The 21,660-nt window shown below is 40.6% G+C and overlaps 1 protein-coding gene and 1 long non-coding RNA gene across 6 annotated transcripts in view; one reads left to right on the top strand and one right to left on the bottom strand.

Annotated features, from left to right (window-relative positions):
- Nucleotides 1-440: 440 nt before the first annotated feature.
- On the bottom strand, nucleotides 441-7,986 carry LOC133568451 (uncharacterized). Its single transcript, XR_009809608.1, has 2 exons — nucleotides 7,753-7,986; nucleotides 441-838 (listed from the first exon to the last, which is right to left on the bottom strand). It is a non-coding gene; the product is annotated as an uncharacterized LOC133568451 (long non-coding RNA).
- Nucleotides 6,683-21,660, top strand: part of eif4g1a (eukaryotic translation initiation factor 4 gamma, 1a) — a 74,044-nt gene continuing 59,066 nt past the window's right edge. The window contains exons 1-8 of one of the 5 annotated variants that reach the window (XM_061920378.1): nucleotides 6,683-7,106; nucleotides 10,560-10,682; nucleotides 10,771-10,857; nucleotides 11,009-11,041; nucleotides 15,615-15,635; nucleotides 15,746-15,916; nucleotides 17,409-17,505; nucleotides 18,122-18,232. In XM_061920378.1, the coding sequence (XP_061776362.1) occupies nucleotides 10,608-10,682; nucleotides 10,771-10,857; nucleotides 11,009-11,041; nucleotides 15,615-15,635; nucleotides 15,746-15,916; nucleotides 17,409-17,505; nucleotides 18,122-18,232 (595 nt within the window). In that variant the 5' untranslated portion in view covers nucleotides 6,683-7,106; nucleotides 10,560-10,607. Of the gene's footprint in view, nucleotides 7,107-10,554; nucleotides 10,683-10,770; nucleotides 10,858-11,008; nucleotides 11,042-15,614; nucleotides 15,636-15,745; nucleotides 15,917-17,408; nucleotides 17,506-18,121; nucleotides 18,233-21,660 lie in introns of all 5 variants that reach the window. The other 4 variants (XM_061920377.1, XM_061920379.1, XM_061920381.1 and 1 more) reach the window with 4 other exon arrangements.

Raw genomic sequence — 21,660 nt, 5'->3', positions numbered from 1 at the left:
CTGTTTGTGTGCCCCTGTGTGCATTATCCTTTCCATCCTTTGTAAATGAGCTACTGTGTTGAACAATTTCCCCTGTGGGTCATTAAAGTTTGTCTAAGTCTTAATGTCAACAAACAAATAAATAAATGTTACTGGATTGTTTTCTCAACCTGTATTTTGTATATATCAAATGAAGCATTTCAATGACTCATGAGCCCTGTTTTGACGCAAACTAAAGGTCAAATATGGAATGCATTTTCCATTATTATTTTTTTTTCCCTCACAATCCGAATTGAGTATAATGTATTTGGGTTAAACTTCAACCTTAAATTAGAGTCCTTAATCTCGCTATATGCAAATATAATTACAAAGTCCCCATTAAAACAGCTGACTTGACTCTACTTTACTTTGTCCTGGAATATATGAATTGACCTATCAGATGACAAAAGAAATGGCCATCAATCTCTATCAAGTTTTATTCGTATAGCCCTTTATTACAGACGCCTCAAAGGGATTCACAAACTCACGACATCTGCTGATCTAAACCCACATCCAGGCAAAGAAAAACTGAAAAAAAAAACTCCAGATAGTAAAAAGAAACCTTGAGAAGGGATCGCACATGTAGCAATCCTCCTTCCAGGAAGACCGGCTGCAATGGATGTCAAGTGGGTACAGTTATTGAATTGGTAAGTTAATTTGTTAAATGTATTGTTACATAGATGAAGTGGGAGTCCAGTCCATAGGGAAACCAACAGATAGTCATGGAGGTAAGGTATCTTCTTCCAGGCTCATCCAGTCAGTGATCCATCTCGGGTTACAATTTTGGTCAGTTAACATCTCCTTCAAACTACTCCTTCCCCTGAAATGAACCAAGGCCATGTTATCCTCTCTCCAGACAGGAAAGAGCCGAGAAGTGTCAGATCACATGGTCCACAAAGGGGTCTACCTGAAGGACATGTCTATAAATGTTTTAAGGTAGGATGTGAATGCTTCAACAAAGGTAGCATCTCTAACTGTTGCTGGTAGAATATGCCAAGATACTGCAGCAGTGGTTCTCAAACTTTTTTCACCAAGTACCACCTCATAAAACACTTGGCTTTACAAGTATCACTAAAATGTTCAACTTTAACTGGTTTATGATCTAGAACATGGGTGTCAAACTCAATTTTAGATCGGGGGCCACATGGAGAAATATCTACTCCCAAGTGTGCCGGACTAGTAAAATCACGGCTCGATAATTTAAGGACAACTTCAGATTGTTTACTTTGTTTAAAAATAGAACAAACATTCTGAAAATGTACATGTTGGGTTTTTAACACTTACATGTTGCGGTTGATTTATTTCCATCCATTTTTTACAACTTGTCCCGTTAGGGGTCGTGGGGAGTGCTGGAGCCTATCTCAGCTGCATTTAGGCAGAAGATGGTGTACACCCTGGACAAGTCGCCACCTCATCGCAGTGATATATTATTTGTCGTTATTTATATTTAAATATACCAGGAAACGTTGGGAAGACTATGTCTCCCGGCTGGCCTGGGAACGCCTCGGGATCCCCCGGGAAGAGCTAGACGAAGTGGCTGGGGAGAGGGAAGTCTGGGTTTCCCTGCTTAGGCGGTTGCCCCCGCGACCCGACCTCGGATAAGCGGAAGATGATGGATGGATGGATGGATTTATATTTATTGAATAAATTATGTGATGTTCATCAGTCAACTCATTGCTGTTAATTTTCAATCTATTAAAATAAAAATGTTTTTATCGAAATCAAATTACAGGATGTTATTTATGTAGTTTGATGATTTTCCTCGACTGATGTACTTTATTGATCCCCCAGGGATCAATAAAGTACTTTCTATTCTATTCTTCTATTATATTACATCATGTGGTTTATTTTGTACATATGTAGCATCATCTACAAAGATACAAAGAATCGCTATTGTGACATCGAGTGGACACATTTAGAACAGCAGTTTCTTTCATTCAAAGATTTCAGGTTAATTTTATACTTAACAAATTTATCCCGGTGGCCGGATTAAACCTGTTCACAGGCCTGATCCAGCCCTCGGGCCGTACGTTTGACACCCCTGATCCAGAACAAAGTTTGACGAGGAAGCAACATTGGTGCGCAAGCTCGCGATCACGGCGCCGCTATAAGTATTTAATCTGCGTTAGCGCTTATAACAACCACATCATTAACACTTGGTTAATATTCCAGTCACGAAATGTAAATGGAGTATTGTTGGCGTTTTTTTAATTTTTTTGTTGGGTTCTACGGACCGAATAGATGACATCCAAGTTTCACTGCTGTAAGCATACTTTTATTTACGTTTATTTACCAGTTAGAAAGCTTCCTTTTTTTTTTTTTTTAAATCCATCTGTCGACAGGTCTTTCATAATGATTGTGAACGATAAGAAAAAAATCCCCCAAAAAGTACAGGTGGGGTCTTATGACTTAGACTTCCTTTTATTGTCATTAAAATTTGAACTTTGCAGTACAGATAACAAACTTTTGTTGCATTAGCTCATTGTAGTGCAGAATAAAAGGTACAGAAATAATTTACTGTACAGATAAATATCTTGCACTTATTGCATATGAATCCACATTTCTGGATGTATGTTATATTGTCTTTATATTCCAATGAGTTAATCTGTTTTTCGGGGGAATTGAGTGGATTATTATGATGTGTTCAAGAGTGGCTCGGCTTCCTAAAAAGTATAATAGACCGATACATGAGTAACGAATGAGCATCGCTTACTCTCAGAAAGTATTTGTATACCAATCAATAAATAAATAAAAAGTGCACGTGACACTTCCACCACTTTTTGGGGTGTTTTAGTTACTTTAAATACAGTTTTGTGTGCTGCAACACCCACGGGTAGTGTAAAGTTGAACTGATACATTCATGTCAAGTGTTATGTAATGTCATGTAATCATTTTGTAAAAAATGAAGTTCTGTAATGAAATTCTGTATTTACTAATTGTGTGAATGCTCCAAAGCATTCACACATATGGTTTTTAAACTTCTTCTTCTACAGATTTTGGTGCACTTTACCTTCCTCATTTTTCATCTGATTCAAACCGTTCCAACTTCAAACTGCTCAGCCTATTTGGGAGTCCCGGGCTTTCCTTTGACAAATTCCAACAATTGCCAGAATTCCAGGTTTTCCGAGAATTTTTTCCCATTCAAAATTAATTGGCCATTTTTCAAGCTTCCACCATTTTCACACTTTTTAACCAATTCAAACCATTCCACCTTCAACACATTCCACCATCCTGGAAATTCAAACTACCCTTTTCCAAGTTCTAAAAAAATCCAGTATTTTCCAGAATTCCTGGTTTTCCAAAGCCCTATCTTCACCCTTTTTTCTAGCGACTACTCCTTCCACATTTTTCAACCCACTTCAACAGTTCCACCGTCAAAACATTCCTCTTAATTAATAAATAAATGGGTTGTACTTGTATAGCGCTTTTTCTACCTTCAAGGTACTCAAAGCGCTTTGACACTACTTCCACATTTACCCATTCACACACACATTCACACACTGATGGAGGGAGCTGCCATGCAAGGCGCCAACCAGCACCCATCAGGAGCAAGGGTGAAGTGTCTTGCTCAGGACACAACGGACGTGACGAGGTTGGTACTAGGTGGGATTTTGAACCAGGGACCCTCGGGTTGCGCACGGCCACTCTCCCACTGCGCCACGCCGTTAGGACAAAAAAACGAAGTTGCTTTTTGAACTGGAAATTCCAGGAATTCCATAATACTATTACTCAATTTAACATGGTATGACTACATTTCTCGACCGATATGAACCATTCCAACAGCAAATATTTCAACTAATTCTGACCATTCAAGTTTTTTTTTTTACCATTTTCAAAAAAAATCGGCTTTTCCCAAAAGTCACAATTTTGGGGGGAAATTCACATTGACATCAATGAGACATTCTTTAAAATTCCACAACTTCCACACTTTTCATCTGATTCAAACCGCTTCAACATCAAAATATTCAGCCTGGTTAGGAATGGTGTGCTCTCCTACAACAAATTATCATTTTGAAGTTAGACTTCAGCATTGGAGCGTTCACGGGCAATTCCCAAATAGTTACACGTTAAAATTGTTAAATGACCAGTATTTGTTGTTTTATTTGGGCAGAAAATAATGCAATAATGCATTTAATCGGTATTGAGTGAATTATTAATGGTCTCACTGTAAAGCACGTTGGGTATTTGAAACATGAAAAAGCTTGGAAATTAAGTCCCTTCTTATTATAATGAACTACCATGAATTGATTTACGTGGACCCCGACTTAAACACACACGGAGAACACCAGAATCAAATTTGCCGATGACACAACGGTGGTGGGTATACCATATCAGGTGGTATGAGTCTGCATACAAAGATGAGGTTCTGAAAATTTTATCAGCGTGGTGTTCAGTGAATAATCTGACACTAAGCACCACAAAAAACAAGAAAGTCATCTTTGACTTCAGGAAAAACACTGCAGACTCTCCCCCCTCTACATCAACTGCGAGGAGGTGGAGAGAGTCAGCTCCTTCAAGTTCCTCAGCACCCTCAATTCTGCTGACCTCTCCTGGACCCAAAATACAACTGCGGTCATCCAGAAGGCCCAGTGGAGACTCCACTTCCTGAGGGTGCTGAGGAAGAAAAGACTTGAGAGACAATTGATGGTGACCTTCTACCGCTCGGCTGTCGAGAACCTGCTGACGTACTGCATAACAGTGTGGTACGCCAGATTCAGAGGCTCATAAAGTCTGCACAAAAAACCATCGGCTGCCCTAGCTGAGGGATAACAGTAACTCCTGTTGCCTCAACAAAGTAAAAAGCATCACCAAAGACAGCACAAACCCTGGCTTCCACCTGTTCGACCTGCTACCATCGGGCAGGCGCTACAGGTGCATCAGAGCCAGAACACAGGCTGAGAGACAGCTTCTTTCCCAGAGCTGTCTCCATGTTGAACTCTAACCTTTAATAATAATAATAATTCACCCCTATACAATATCCTACCCTAATACCCTACTGTGCAATACTACCCTTCGAGTGCAATATGCCGGACACTGATTCTTATGTACTACTTTGGTACTCTAGTCTTGTTCTGTATATTGTACAGTATTTTGTAAGGGTGTGGGGAAAAATAGATTCGAATACAAATCCAATCGAATACGTTGTGCGATTCAGAATCGATTCTCTTTTTTTTTTTTTAAATCAATTTTTTTTTTTTTAATCAATCCAACAAATCACTACACAGCAATACCATAACAATGCAATCCAATTCCAAAACCATACCTGACCCAGCAACACTCAGAACTGCAATAAACAGAGCAACTGAAAGGAGACACAAACACGACACAGAACCAAAAGTAGTGAAACAAAAATTAATATTATCAACAACAGTATCAATATTAGTTATAATTTCAGCATAGCAGTGATTAAAAATCCCTCATTGACATTATCATTAGACATTTATAAAAAATTAAAAAAAAGAACAATAGTGTTACAGTGGCTTACACTTGCATTGCATCTCATAAGCTTGACAACACACTGTGTCCAATGTTTTCACAAAGAAAAAAAGAGTCATATATTTGGTTTGTTTAATAGTTAAAACAAATTTACATTATTGCAATCAGTTGATAAAACATTGTCCTTTACAATTATAAAAGCTTAAAAAAAAATCTACTACTCTGCTAGCATGTCAGCAGACTGGGGTAGATCCTGCTGAAATCCTATGTATTGAATGAATACAGAATCGTTTTGAATTGGAAAAATATCGATTTTGAATCGAGAATCGCGTTGAATCAAAAGAATCGATATATTATCGAATCATGACTCCAAGAATCAATATTGAATCAAATTGTGGGACACCCAAAGATTCGCAGCCCTAGTATTGTATTTCTACAGTGTTTTCTATATTGTACAGGAGTGCTTATTATTGTTATTGGATAGCAGTCTGTTTATTTCAATTGTTAGTTTTTCCTTTATTACCTCTTGTGTTATTTATTTTTACCCCATATTTGTTCCCACTACCGCACTTTAAGTTGGAGTCCTTAATCTCGTTATATGCTAATATAATGACAATAAAGTCCATTCTATTCAATTCTATTCTCCATCCATACATCCATTTTCTACCTCTTATTCCCTTTTGGGGTTGCGGGGGGCGCTGGCGCCTATCTCAGCAACAATCTGGCGGAAGGCGGCGTACACCCTGGACAAGTCGCCACCTCATCGCAGGGCCAACACAGATAGACAGACAACATTCACACTCACACACTAGGGCCAATTGAGTGTTGCCAATCAACCTATCCCCAGGTGCATGTCTTTGGAAGTGGGAGGAAGCCGGAGTACCCGGAGGGAACCCACGCAGTCATGGGGAGAACATGCAAACCCCACACAGAAAGATCCCGAGCCTGGGATTGACCCAAGACTGCAGGACCTACGTATTGTGAGGCAGACGCACTAACCCCTCTTCCACCGTGAAGCCCAATTCTATTCTATTCTAAAAACTTATTCGGGTGTTACCATTTAGTGGTCAATTGTACGGAATATGTACTGTACTATGCAATCTACTAATAATAGTTTAAATCAATCAATCAACCATTACTATTTAGAGCTATTCCGTAACAAACAGATGAGAAAACAACGTCTCGTTTACTTAAAAGAGCCGATTCTAAACGCCGGATCCTTCGCGAACGACCCATTACTAGCTAGGAGGCGCACCGGCTCCCCAGCTCGAAACATCGCGCTACAATGGCGTCTCTCTGAGTCCTCTCACACGGTTGTTGTGTACATACCTAACCGGGAATCCGTCACCATCTACGCCCTGATAATGGACCTCCGGTCCAGAGGCTTTTTTCGGGGCCATCGGAACGACCAATAGTACTCGGAAAGTACGAAATTAATTGATATGAGTCCTGTCGGGGATTTAATCCAGTGACAGGAGTAGCACCCACCGCATCTGCCGGTTAGCTAACCAGCTAGCTCAGTAGCCAAGAAGGGCATCTGTTTTCTCTCGGGGGTAAAAGGGCAGAGGAGCGACAATACTATCTCTAAAAAGGACCGGTGAGGAGTGGAATCCCAGAGTTAGCGTCCAGCAGCATCGTCACGTTGTATCCTGGTAAGAAAAGAAGGGAAATGAAGATCCGAATGCGAGCCGGGCTTCATTTTGTCTTCGGTACATGCTAGCTGCTGTTAGCCTACTTTGAGCAGGCCATGCCGGCTTGCCCGCTTTGCATCGCCACTAGTCAGCAAATGTTTATTATGACCATTCTGAAAACCCGAAACTTAATATGTTCCACTTCATGCTATACACTTTCTTAATGTGTGCTTGGGAATTTATCAGCGAATCGTTAAAGCCTTCGTGCTAATCTTCGGCTGGTTTCCACCCATTTAGGCTCCACATTAGCCACTCTTGGTGGAGTTTCTGCGGCAATGTTTATTACTTAATTGGCAGCCGACTGACTTTTTGTGGTACAATATTAATAAACACTTTATATATTCCAGTAATTGACGTCTAAATTATTATTCGGTTCAAGGTGGACCTGATTCCTGGCCTGGGTGGCCTGTGGAACTGGCCGGGCCTGTAATTAAACACATCTCAGAGTTGGGCTAAGGTTGACCCCCAATAGTTTCACTTCAGTCGAACGGAATGTCTTAAACCTGCCCTTGAAATTGTTTAGAAATAAAAAGGTCAACATTAGCTCCTTATTAAACAGTTGCCGGCTATATTAAATTGGGCCATTTCGACTGGCCACGTAGCTTACCTAAGCAAAATGTCTCTTGACGGTGGGACACGTATCATTACCCGGCTGTTCATTTCCCCTATTGTTTCCCCAGAGATTGTCGACTTTTTGTGGATGACTATTCGCATTTTGCCCGCCACTTGTCCATGGCTATTGTGCCAGCTCATGAGTCTGTACAACTTTGGAATATCAAACCGCGAACAGTAGTTTCCTGTTAAAAAAAAAAAAAAAGCATGGCGTTAGCTAACTCGCTAGTTAGCGTGACTGCAGGTGGTTGATGAGCGTATTCGTTTAGCAACTCTTTTAGACAATATGGCTTTTTTGGTTGTTTTTCCAGCAAGTGCACACTGAAGTGGTGGGTGATGTGGAGCATGACGCACAGCACAGGCAGTGTCACTGACGCTGAGTGAACTTTGACCTCAAGTATCCATTTTCTCAAATTCTCCGCCAGACCGCATTGGTGACAAACTACACACACTTTTAATATTGTATTTGTTTTATTTTTTATTGCAGCACAGTGGAACGGGGATTAGTGCATGTGGCTCGGGATCTTTCTGTGTGGAGTTTGCATGTTCTCCCTGTGACTGTGTGGATTCCTTTTGGGTACTCCAGCTTCCTCCCACCTCTAAAAACATGCATGATAAGTTTATTGGCAACACTAAATTGGCCTTAGTGTGTGAATGTGAGTATGAATGTTGTCTGTCTATCTGCGTTGGCCCTGCGATGAGGTGGCGACTTGTCCAGGATGTACCACGCCTTCCGCCCGAGTGCAGCTGAAATAGGCTCCAGCACCCTCCGCGACCCTGAAAGGACAACTCGTAAAAATTGCTTGCTTGTCTTTGCAAGTGCCGTCTTGTTACACTGCCTACCTGAGCACTTGATGAGTTGGGGGCCACAACTAATGCAATACTTTATACTGGATGGGGGTAAAAAGTAATTTTGGTTATGACTTGCAAAGTGTATTCTTGAAAGCCATGCACTCATCATATGGCACACTAACTAAGCACATTTTATTTATAAAGCGCTTTTCACAGATAAAATCACAAAGCACAGTACAAAACATAGGTGAAGTTAGGGCTGGGCGATATTTGCTTTTATTAATGTCGCAATATTTTTATGTCATAATGCGATATACGATATATATTACGATATTTTGCCTTGGCCTGGAATGAACACTTGATGCATATAATTACAGCAGTATGATGATTCTATGTGTTTACATTAAAACATTCTTCTTCATACTGCATTCATATATGCTACTTTTAAACTTTCATGCAGAGAGGGAAATCACAACTAAGTCAATTGACCAAAACTGTATTTATTCAATGCTTTTCATTCTCTCACAGGTGACTTTTTAAATGAAAGAACAAATTAATAGTGCTGCTACCTTTTTGTAGTAACACTTCTGCTGCATACTTTGCATATTGCTGTTGTCTGCTGAATATCTTCCCACTTGAAGCCAAACCACCGCCAGATGATTTTGGGCATTTATTGGTCTTCCTCCATTTGTGATAAGTTTCGCACCATCTTTCTCTTGTATTGTCTCAAGCTCCGCTCAGTCGACCTGCCTCAGCTAACGTTAGCCATGCTGCTACCTCTCTAGTCGGCGAGAGCTATGACGCTAGACGCGCAAGAGTATGTGACGTATGTAAGAAGGCGGGCTTGTTTTCTGTATCTGTCAGAATGAGAGACGAGAAGGAGTGAGAAACGCCTGTTGTGTAATGCCCGTAGCTAAAAGCAACTCGACCTGCCTCAGCTAACGTTAGCTCTCGGCAAGAGCACATGACGCTAGACGCGCAAGAATATGTGACGTATGTAAGAAGGCGGGCTTGTTTTACGTCTGTGTGAGAAGGAGTGAGAAACGCCAGTAATGTAATGCACGCAGCTAAAAGCAACGGTGTGAGAACATATAATCGAATATTACGGTATAGTCATTTTCTATATCGCCCAGCCCTAGGTGAAGTTAAACAACAATTCAATTAAAACAGGGGCAACATTATAAAAAGGATACAAAGTAGATTAAAAATGATAGATAAAAGGTGCATTAATTAAAAGCTTTAATAAAAAGAGAAGTTTTCAAATGTTTCTTAAAAGTGTCGACACTCAAGATCACTGAGGGACTGGTGAAAATTGTTCCAGAGTCTGGGAGCTATAGCCTGGAATTTTAAACTCAATGTTGAATTTAACTGGAAGCCAATGAAGATTGGATAAAATGGGGGTGATATGGGCTGTTCTGGGTGCACCAGTCCAAAGTCTGGCAGCTGCATTTTGTACTGTCTGAAGTCTCTTAAGCGTTGACTTCTTGAAGAGAGCGAAAGGAGAATTGAAGAAATGAACGCATGAATGATAATTTCGAGATCCAATTTTGACAGCAAATTTCTCACTTAAGAAATATTTATGAGATGATAAAAACAGTTTTTGGTCAGTTGACGACAGTGACCTTCCAAAGACATTGATTGATCAAACACAATCCCAAGGCTTCTGAGGCTGCTTTTAACAGATGTACCAAGGGAGTTCTTGATCAGGGGGACCTTTTTACCGGGAGCAATTATCAGAGTTTCCGTTTTGTTTGAATTTATCTGGAGGAAATTTGAAGACAACCAGTTTTTATTACAGGGTACACACTCCAAGAACTCAGATAAAAAGTGAAACTCTAAAGTGAGCATAGGAGGAGGTGTTATCATATGCGAAACTGCAGACCACACCCTTACTTACTGTCAGACAAGATTGTGTGCGACTTTTCATTCAAAAGTGGGTTTGACAACATTAACATTTGCTCGTCACTGATTGGACCTTTTTTTTTTTCTATTGTCTCTTTTCAAGTAAAGGCTGGCACCACTTCGCCACCCTAATGCAGAACCACAAAACAACGTGAAATGAATAAACCACCGCAGCCTATAACGGGATCCACCTCTGTCCCAAACCCTTCCCCCTCCCCTGGACTAACACAGGTAAGAGACACTGTGCCATTGTGAAAGGAGTGATTTTTAAGTAGACTAAGACGGGGAAGAAATTTCAACACTTTATTCCCGTTTTTAGGCGTCCTACGCACCTGGACAGCCTCAATCACTTGTTTTTGCCACACAGCCACCCCCACAAATGACCTCTGCACCGCAGCCAAGACAGGTAGAGTTCGTCACATGCTTCCATAAAGTCTCGCTGTTTCACACTCGGTTTCAGCCTTGGGTGTTCAAGCTCAATGTGTCTGAATGTCGTTGCCTTGTCTCCCCGTCCCCCCCAATCTTGACTGCCTTCCTCTGTTTTGCTGTTCTCCCAGTTTGCAGCAGGGCCCCGTACGTTACACCAACAGGTACTAACACTACCCCGCAGTTACATTCTCCGTCCAGTGTCTCCTTTAGCACATTGCATGTTGTAGCTGAAAATGCTATAGTGGGAATATTAGACTCATGTCTGCTTTCTCACCAATTGGCTGGACATGTTCATTTATTGGTATAACCTGTTCAGATCCTGCCGACAAAATTTGTTCTTAAGCAGCACTAACGTTGGATCTTGTAATTTATTTTGTTGCGTTATCACACGTATCTGAGCCTCATTACATCATGTTTGTTACTCTAAGTAATGTTGCATTTTCCCTCCAAAAGTTATCATTCAGAAAATCCAAGGGGGCCAAATTTCCAACCTCAAATAATTAAATCGTATCAGATTTACATCAGTGTGCGGTTACAGAAAGTGTGGTTAAATTCATCGCTGAAGACAAGCTTCTATTTAATACTGTTATAGAATAAGCATTTCTAAAAGTGCTGTTATGTTGTCATGTCTGTGTTCCTCACTCGGAATCTGCCGGACTTAATTTTGTTTTGCATATGACCTGTTAATACATCTGCTTATGCTGTGGTGTTAATTTTGTTATTTTGCACTTTTGTTTAAAAAGGTCCAAACTTGATTGTAAGTTAACTCTGCTTATATGTTCCAAATTGAAATGCAATTTTGTTTTTTCGGGACTTTAATTAGCCATTTTATTTGTTTTGGTTGTCTGTATATTAGGGCCACCTAGCCCCTCCTTAGCATATTTTATTGCTTTTGGTTGTGATTTGTATTCAACCGCAAAATTTTGCTAACAGACAAAAGTATATTTATTTGTTTTTATTTAACTTGGAGAACATGCACACTCCACACAGATACAGCTGTGATCAAAATTTTTCAACCCCCACACAATTTTGGTGTTTTAGCAAGTAGGACATTTATTCCGTATTTTGTTTATAGTCATATCAAATAAAGATTTATTAAATAGACGAATGCAACTTGAATTACAACATTATATTTTGTAACATACCAAACAGTGTCATTTCTCTAAATATCTCATTGACAAAATGATTCGACCCCTTGAAGATCATAACTCTTAAGAACAGAATTTGAATAAGATCTTTTCAGTCAGGTGTTGAAAACACCTGTCGATGTGATTAGAACCATAACGAGCAACAATTAAACTGATTGAAAAAGATTGCGACGCTCAGCTTCTTGTAGATGGTCAATGGTGTATTTGCAACATGGTGAAGTCCAGGGAGTGGTCAAAGAAGTCAAGAGAGGAGGTAATTTCTCTTCATAAGAAAGGATATGGATGTAAGAAAATAGCAAAGACATCACACATTCCAAGAGACACAGTTGGGAGCATAATTTGCAAGTTTAAAGCTAAAGACACAGTGGAAACACTACCTGTGCGTGGTAGAAAGAGGATGTTGTGTGCAACTGCTGTCCGGTATTTGAAGCGTACAGTGGTGAAAACCCCCCGGGTAACAGCTAAGGAACTACAACAGGACATTGCAGAGGGGGGAACGCAGGTTTCGTCCCAGACAATAAGGCGCGCACTACGAGATGAAGGCCTCCATGCCAAAACTCCCAGGCGCACTCCACTGATGACTACCAGGCACAAGAAAATAGACTCCAGTATGCCAAAAATCATCTGGACAAACCCCAAAGGTTTTGGGAAACTGTTCCATGGAGTGATGAGACAAAAGTGGAACTCTTTGGGCCTATGAATCAACGTTACGTCTGGAGGAGAAAAAAATGAAGCTTACAAAGAGAAGAACACCTTGCCTACTGTTAAGCATGTTGGGGGGTCAATCATGCTCTGGGGCTGTTTGTCTGCCTCAGGTACCGGGAATATCCAGCGCGTTCAAGGCATTATGATTTCTATTTCTTACGAGGATATATTAGCTGCAAATGTCATGAAGTCAGTGACGAAGCTGAGGCTTGGGAGACGTTGGACCTTCCAACAGGAGAACGATCCAAAGCATACCTCCAAATCAACATCAGAGTGGTTGCAGAAGAAGGGCTGGAAGACTCTGGAGTGGTCTTCACAGTCGCCAGACCTAAATCCTATAGAAAACCTGTGGTGGGACTTGAAGAAGGCAGTTGCAGCACGCAAGCCCAAGAATATGAATGAACTGGAGGCCTTTGCCCAAGAGGAATGGGCTAAAATACCTGTAGATCGTTGCAAGAAGCTTGTATCCGGTTATGTATCACATTTGAAGGATGTAATTACTGCCAAAGGGTGTTCTACTAAGTACTAAAGATGCATGTAACTAGGGGGTTGAATAATTTTGTCAATGAGATATTAAGAAAAATGTCCTTTTTTGGTATTTTGTAAAATACAGTGTTACAATTTAAGTTGCATTTGTCTATTTGACACATCTTTATTTGATATGACTATAAACAAAATACGGAATAAATGTCCAACTTGCTAAAACAAAATTGGGTGGGGGTTGAATAATTTTGGTCACAACTGTATTTAATAACGGTGCCGTGGCGGGACGCCAAGAACAATTGTAAGTGAGGGAAACCCTGATGACATCACGTTAATGCCCCTGCTCAGCTCTGGGACCCCATCGCGCCCCAAAAATTTGCCGACCTGTGGGAAACACTGTTTTGCCTAACAATGAATAAACGTGATTTCAATATTGATAAAGTAATCATAATTGTTTGGCTAGTTCCCAACAATTCGAATGCACATTTTTATTTGGTTTTCTTTTGGGGGTTTTTATGCAATATTTTGCACAATATGAATAAAACTTTAATAATGACCAAATGTGTGCAAGCTGCATAAACCCTGACCAGAGCTTTGAACCTTTTCACAATTGCTCAATGCCGTCAGTATGTCTAATAACTGTCTATATAGGGATATTGGTCTTGAATTGTAGTTCCCCTCATTAACATGACTCACAGATTTTCGTTAACATTTCAATTAAAACCAAGTTGATTGATCCTTAAAGGCCTACTGAAACCACGCAGTCTGATAGTTTATATATCAATGATGAAATCTTAACATTGCAACACATGCCAATATGGCCGGTTTAGTTTACTAAATTGCTATTTTAAATTTCGCGCGGAAGTATCATGCTTAAACGTCGTGGTATGATGACGCGTGCGCGTGACGTCACGCATTGTAGAGGACAGTTTGGTCCAGCACCGTTCACAGCTATAAGTCGTCTTTTTATCGCATAATTCCACAGTATTATGGACAGCGGTGTTGCTGAATCTTTTGCAATTTGTTCCATTAATAATGGAGACGTCAAAGAAGAGAGATGTAGGTGGGAAGCGGTGTATTGAGGCCGCCTTAAGCAACACAAACACAGCCGGTTTTTCCTTGTTTACATTCCCGAAAGATGACGGTGAAGCTTTACTATGGAACAGAGCAGTCAAGTGAACATGGTTCTCTACCACATGTAAACCGGCAGGTTTCGGTGAGAAAATGGTGGTAATAAGTCGGCTCTTAACGTGGACAAGAGCGAAGAGCTTGCGTCGTTCCTCCTGCACATGTCAAAGAGGCAGCTGCGGACTCTCTTGCCTCCTCCCACCGGCCGCCCCCGACCGTCGGATGCTTCCACCGTGGAAGAGGGAAATAAAAAAAATCTCAGCCCGGCCCCACTGGCTGCCTTCGCCTTGTCAAGAAACGTGGCTTCTCTCGGAGATGTTGGCGGTGTCCACACCCCTCCGACTTTCAGGTTGTACAGGTACGACCATATAATCTCACTAAAACACTAGTAACACAATAAACAGATAAGGGATTTTCCAGAATTATCCTAGTAAATTTGTCTAACATCTGAATTGCTCTGCTGTCTAGTTTGTTTTTTTGTTAGTTATTTTCTAGTCCTTCACTCTCACTTTCCTCATCCACGAATCTTTCGTCCTCGCTCAAATTAATGGGGAAATCGTCGCTTTCTCGGTCCGAATCGCTCTCGCTGATGGTGGCCATGATTGTAAACAATGTGCGGATGTGAGGATCTCCACAACCCGTGACGTCACGCGCACATTGTCTGCTACTTCCGGTACAGGCAAGGGTTTTTTATTAGCGACCAAAAGTTGCGAATTTTATCGTCGATGTCCTCTACTAAATCCTTTCAGGAAAAATATGGCAATATCGCAAAATGATCAAGTATGACACATAGAATGGACCTACTATCCCCAATTAAATATGAAAATCTCATTTCAGTAGGCCTTTAACATGTGTGCTCTCAGGGAAATTAAGGTTCCAGTAGCAGCAATATCATAATTTTGTAGTCTACAGAACAGTGTCAATACAGTCATATTATTTGCACATTGTCCCTGTGCCATTCCCTATCTTTCCTCAATCTCCATCCTTCCCATTCCTTCCCTAAGGAGGAATTAATGTATATATTTGTTGTTTTAATTGTATCCTTACCTGCATGCCCCTGCAAGTGCTTTATTGACCACTTTAAGGTTTATTGTGAGTGTCTTGCTCCACTCCAGATTTGCAAGGACTCGCATGAGTAGATGACGTTGCTTGATTTCAATAGACGCCCCCCTCCTCCTTAACGTCTAGCAAGTTTGTCTTTCACTCTGTCTCCATTTTCACCCTACTCACTCCCTTTCTCGCTTTCTGCTTGTGTGTTGTGCGGCTGAAGGGTGGATACCGAGCACTACAGGTAATAGCATTTCTCTTCATGCAACCTGTGCAGGGATCCACAAAATTTGGTGCACTCTGATGTAATTTGTTGGATGTATACTTAATCTTGCACTTTTCTAATGTCTTTAGGGATACTACACAAGCCGTCCGACTATGGCCACGAGTGCGCCGAGGGTCCAAACAAGTGTTGGCCCTCGACCTGTTGGACCTCATGTCTATCCGCAAGGCTCCCAGATGATGATGATTTCCCAGCCGCAGCTCTCTTTCCCCGGATCCCCTTATTTAATCCAGTCTTCACAGGTTGGTTCACATTAAAACCAAGTAGGGCTGGGCAATATAGAAGAAAAAGTATATCTCAATATATTTTTACTTAGACTCAATATTTAAGATATATATTGATATATTTTCCGGTGAAAGTATATTTTTGAGCGATATTCACTGAAATTGAAGTGAATGACAACTGTACTGTAAACAGTCAGTGGCACTTTTATTAACCGAGTTAGTCAAGATGGGTACTAACAGCACAGAAAATAAACTGTATAAGTAGCACATAATTATACTATATAAATAAAATAGAAAAATATTTGTACGTAAAATAAATAACATAGCTTTGCAAATATTATATATTGTATCAAACTCAGATTAAAAAGTTTGCAGGCAGGCACTTTTTAATTCCCAGTTGACTATGTAATGAACTGTCACACATCTTCTGGTCAGCGCCAAGTAAGTGACTTTACTTAATTGTGCGGCTATGATCTTCCTCCCTTCGACATACATTTTTGGCTGCATTTCTCGTTTGAAATGTGCCCGTCTTGGCAACTCGAGAACAGTTTTGATTTGGGTTTACACAGTAAACAACTCAAATGAATGTGTTATCCAGACACATACATTTGTCCAAATGTGGCCAAGTAGACACTTTGTGGGTTTCCTGGACGTAGTCTACAAACGATAAAAGAAAAAACTAAAGAAGAGAATCCCTGTGCCATCGTCCACTAGTTTTTTTTGATAATTAAATCGCCCGCTTGAGTATTCCCTCTTTCTTTTCTCCAACAGTCTCGTCGTCATTTGGGATGTCTTTTGTGATTTCCCTTCCTGGTTCGATGACCCACCCTATCTTGCCTCTGATTGGCCTGTCCCTAATGTTTTCCCGTAATGTCAACCAGTGACTCATCATATTAAAGAACCAACCAATCATGGATGTTCTTATACGTGCAAGCATGTCTTGGAAGGAGGAAGGGGAGGGGTTTAGTATCCCATAGAATATTGCGACGGAGTGGTGGGTAGCAGGGGAGAAAAAGGAACACAACAAATAAGGGGTGTTTGGTCATTTTAAAGTGAAATCAATTATATCGATATTACGATATTTTCTTAATTCATATCTTATTAAAAAATATATAAATATAGCTTACAAACTCGATATATCGCCCAGCCCTACCACTAAGTAATTTCTGATGGTGCGTGCAATTGTTGAGAGGCAGGGTAACCGCTATGTCAGCTATGTGCAGAGTGTGACATCATAGAAGAGAGCATGGTATTGACCAGTGATTTAAAGATATACATGACATAGAGAAAGTTCTTAGTGCAACAATCCACTCTTTAATTCCATTGTAACACAGGTGCCCTATTCTTAGTCGACCTGTAAGTGGGCAGCAATGTGTTCTGTGAGATTAGTAGCCCAACAAATGATTGCTGAAAAGTTGTTTGATAATACTGAAAAAAGAAGCAATCCAATGGCTTGGTCCAGAAGACCTCACAAATGTAATTGTTCTGATTTTTTTTGTGGTTTTTGCAGTTCCGGCACCACTACATTCCAACTACTGCTCAGTACCCTGTGGCCAGTGGTAATACAGGCTTCTATGGAGGGATGACCCCTGAATACAATAGCTTTGGTAAGAGACTTGATTTTGATTAAAGATATTTCTCTCTGCTCATTCATTCATAATGGTGTTACGAAAAGCATCTAGTATTAGTCTGCATCTATTTTACCTACCCCATTGCCTCTAGGGTAGGTGTTAGAAGGTTTTGTATGGCTGGTTGGTGTATTGAATGACTTTGGGGATCACAACATTGGTGCATGTGGTGTGGCTTTAGTCTGCTTTGGCCTGTGTTCTTTCTATCTGTAGTCTCAGCTGACGCTACCTAAGAGGTACCATGAAATGGCTTTGGAACAACAGATTGATTTTGTATTTTGTACCTTTAAATTAAATATTTTTATAATAACACAAACAGGACTGTTTTGATTGTCAATGGCAATATTGAACCTTATTGCCATCTTACTGGAGAAAGAAAATTCCCCTCTATTTTTTTTAATTTAATTTTATTTTTTAACAGCTGACTGTGGCATAAGAACAGTTCATTTCATGGGACCCTTTTAACACCCTGCTTCCTCTGAATCCTCTCAATAACTCATTCTGCATCTCTCTCTTCCTGTCCTCTTTCCTTCCTTCCTCCCTTTCCCATCCCTAACTCCCTCCTCCTTCTCCCTCCTTTGCCGCGTTGGTTCAGAGCCCTCTCTTGCTGCGAGGGAGAGGCGGGGTGGTGGGGGGAGAGGCGGCGGGCGAGAGAACGGCCGTCTCTCTCTCCACGGTGCTCCTCTCACCTCCCAGCGCTACCCCGGTGAGTAGTGTGTGCTTGTCTCGGCCGGCTTCAGTGGCGCCACTGTCTCTGGTGTTGTTGTGTTTCATATTTAATGACCTGCATGTGCGCTGCCACGGTTCACAAAGCATTGTGTGTGTAAATTATTAATCAGGCAAGTGTTTATTTATACCATAAATCCTCAAATAGGGGCATCAACTTTAAAAGTGACTGGGTGAATGGTAAAAAATGTGGTGCCACTAAGTATACAGTTGCTGTTCATATTATTAGAATATCATGAAAAAGTTGATTTATTTCAGTAATTATATTCAGAATGTGAAACTCACATATTATATCAATTCATTACACACATAGTGATATATTTGAAATGTTTATTTCTTTAAATTTTGATGATTAGTACTGACAATTACTGAAAATTCCAAATTCAGTATCTCAGAAAATTAGAATATTAGTCACGACTAGTACCAAAAAATATTTTTTAGAAATGTGGGCCAACTGAAAAGTATGAACATGGAAAGTTTCAGCATGTACGGCAATCAATACTTAGTTGCAGCTCCTTTTGCCTGAATTGCTGCAGCAGTACGGCGTGGCATGGAGTCGACCAGTCTGTTGCACACCTCAGGTGTTATGAGAGCCCAGGTTGCTTTAATAGTGGCCTTCAGCTCTTTAGCATTGTTGGGTCTGGCATCTCGCATCTTCCGCTTCACAATACCCCATAGGTTTTCTATGAGGTTAAGGTCAGGTGAGGTTGCAGGTCAATCAAGAACAGGGATACCATGGTCCTTAAACCAGGTACTGGTAGATTTGGCACTGTGTGCAGGTGCCAAGTCATGTTGGAAAATGAAATCTTCACCTCCATAAAATTGGTCCGTGGCAGGCAGCATAAAGTGTTCTAAAACTTCCTGGTAGACTGCTGTATTGACCCTAGACCTCAGGAAACACAGTGGACCAACACCAGCAGATGACATGGCACCCCAGACCATTACCGATTGTGGAAATTTGACACTGGACTTCAGGCAACGTGGATTCTGTGCCTCTCCTGTGTTTCTCCAGACTCTGGGACCTTGATTTCCAAAGGAAATACAAAATTTACTTTCATCTGAAAACATAACTTTGGACCACTCAGCAGCAGTCCAGTCCTTTTTGTCTTGAGCCCAGGCAAGACGCTTTTGACATTGTCTCTTATTCAAGAGTGGCTTTACACAAGGAATGCGACAGCTGAAGCCCATATCTTGCATACGTCGGTGCGTGGTGATTCTTGAAGCACTGACTCCAGCTGCAGTCCACTCTTTGTGGATCTCCCCCACATTTTTGAATCGGTTTTGTTTGACAATTCTCTCCAGGGTGCGGTTATCCCTCTTGCTTCTACCACATCTTTGTCTTCCCTTCGCCTCTCTATTAATGTGCTTGGACACAGAGCTCTGGGAACATCCAACCTCTTTGGCAATGACCTTTTGTGTCTTGCCCTCCTTCTTTAAAGTATCAATGGTCATCTTTTGGACAGTTCTCAAGTCAGCAGTCTTCCCCATGATTGTGTGTCATACAGAATCAAAATGAGAGACCATTTAAAGGCTTTTCCAGGTGTTTTGAGTTAGTTAGCTAATTAGAGTGTGGCACCAGGTGTCTTCAATATCTGACCTTTACACCTTATTCCAATTTTCTGAGATGTTTGATTTAGGGTTTTCTTTGGTTGTCAGCTATAATCATCTCCTTTTTGGCAAAAAACACTTGAAATGTATCAGTGTGTTTGGAATGAATGTATACATTGTACAGGTTTGACTTTCTAAATGGAATTAATGAAATAAATCTACTTTTTCATGATATTCTAATAATATGACCAGCACCTGTATGTTGCTTTAGGTTTGTTTCCGACATGATGTACAGTGTGGTTGGGGTTAATATCGACACAATTCAGTACACCGCAGTCTCATTGAATTAGAATGCTAGTTATCATGTTGGTTTGTAGCTAATGGCAGAACAGCCCAGCATTTTTGATTGAAAAAGAAATCACTTAATGAAACTTACTACTAACAAAATATACATCCCATTGCAAACCTGAATTGACGCCTCTAGCATTGTGTGTTGAAGCACACCTGTGAAGTGTAAACCATTTTGGGTGACTACATCTTTAAGCTCATCGAGAGAATGCCAAGAGTGTGCAAAGCAGTAATCAGAGTTAACGGTGGCTGGTTTGAAGAAACTAGAATACAAAACGTGTTTTCAGCTATTTCACCTTATTTTGTTAATTACATAACTCCACATGTGTTCATACTTAGTTTTGAAGCCTTTACTGACAATCTACAATGTATTTAGTCATGAAAACGCATTAAATGAGGTGTGTCCAAACTTTTGGCTTGTACTGTATATATGTATGTATGTATGTATGTACAAAACCCAAAACCAGTGACGTTGGGGTGTTGTCCAAACCGTAATTAAAAACAAAATACAATGATTTGCAAATCCTTTTCAACTTATATTCAATTGAATACACTGTAAAGACAACATATATTTAGTGTTAGAACTGAGAAACATATTTTTTTTTAGCAAATACCCCTTGCCTGCGCAAGAAATTGCAAAAAAAGTTGGCACAGGGGCATTTTACTTCTGTTACAAAGTTTTTCCTTTGAACAACACTCAGTTAATGTTTGGGAAATAAGGAGACCAATTTTTTAAGCTTTTTAGATGGAATTCTTTCCCATTATTGCTTGATGTACAGCTTAAGTTGTTCAATAGTCCGGGGTCTCCATTAACGTATATTACACTCCATAATGCGCCACACATTTTCAATAGGAGACAGGTCTGGACTACAGGCAGGCCAGTCTAGTACCCGCACTCTTTTAATAGAAAGTCACACCGTTGTAACACGTGCAGAATGTGGCTTGGCTTTGTCCTGCTGAAATAAGCAGGGGTGTCCATGAAAAAAAACCTGTATGTACTGTTCAACAGTAATGATGCCTTTACAGATGTGTAAATTACCCATTCCTTGGGCACTAATTCGCCCCCATACCATCACAGATTCTGGCTTTTGAACTTTGCGCCTATAACTGTCCAGGTGGTTCTTTTTCACTTTGGTCCGGAGGACACGATGTCCACAGTTTTCAAAAACTATTTGAAATGTGGACTCGTCAGACCACAGAACACTTTTACACTTTGCATTAGTCTATCTTAGATGACTCAACGAAGCCGTTGCCGTTTCTGGGTGTTGTTGATAAATGGCTTTCGCTTTGCATGGTAGAGTTTAAACTTGCACTTACAGATGTAGCTACAAACTGTAGTTACTGACAGTGGTTTTCTGAAGTGTTCCTGAGCCCATGTGGGGATATCCTGTACACACAGTCAGTTTTTGATGCGGATCAAAGGTCACAGGCATTCAATGTGCAGTTACTTTGTACAGTGATTTCTCTGGATTCTTTGAACCTTTAAATGATATTACGGACCATAGATGGGAA

This window comes from Nerophis ophidion, linkage group LG14, assembly GCF_033978795.1.
Source record: "Nerophis ophidion isolate RoL-2023_Sa linkage group LG14, RoL_Noph_v1.0, whole genome shotgun sequence".
NCBI classification, from domain to species: domain Eukaryota; kingdom Metazoa; phylum Chordata; class Actinopteri; order Syngnathiformes; family Syngnathidae; genus Nerophis; species Nerophis ophidion.
The sequence above is the reverse complement of the archived record's forward strand: the minus strand, read 5'-3'. Positions and strand labels throughout refer to the sequence as shown.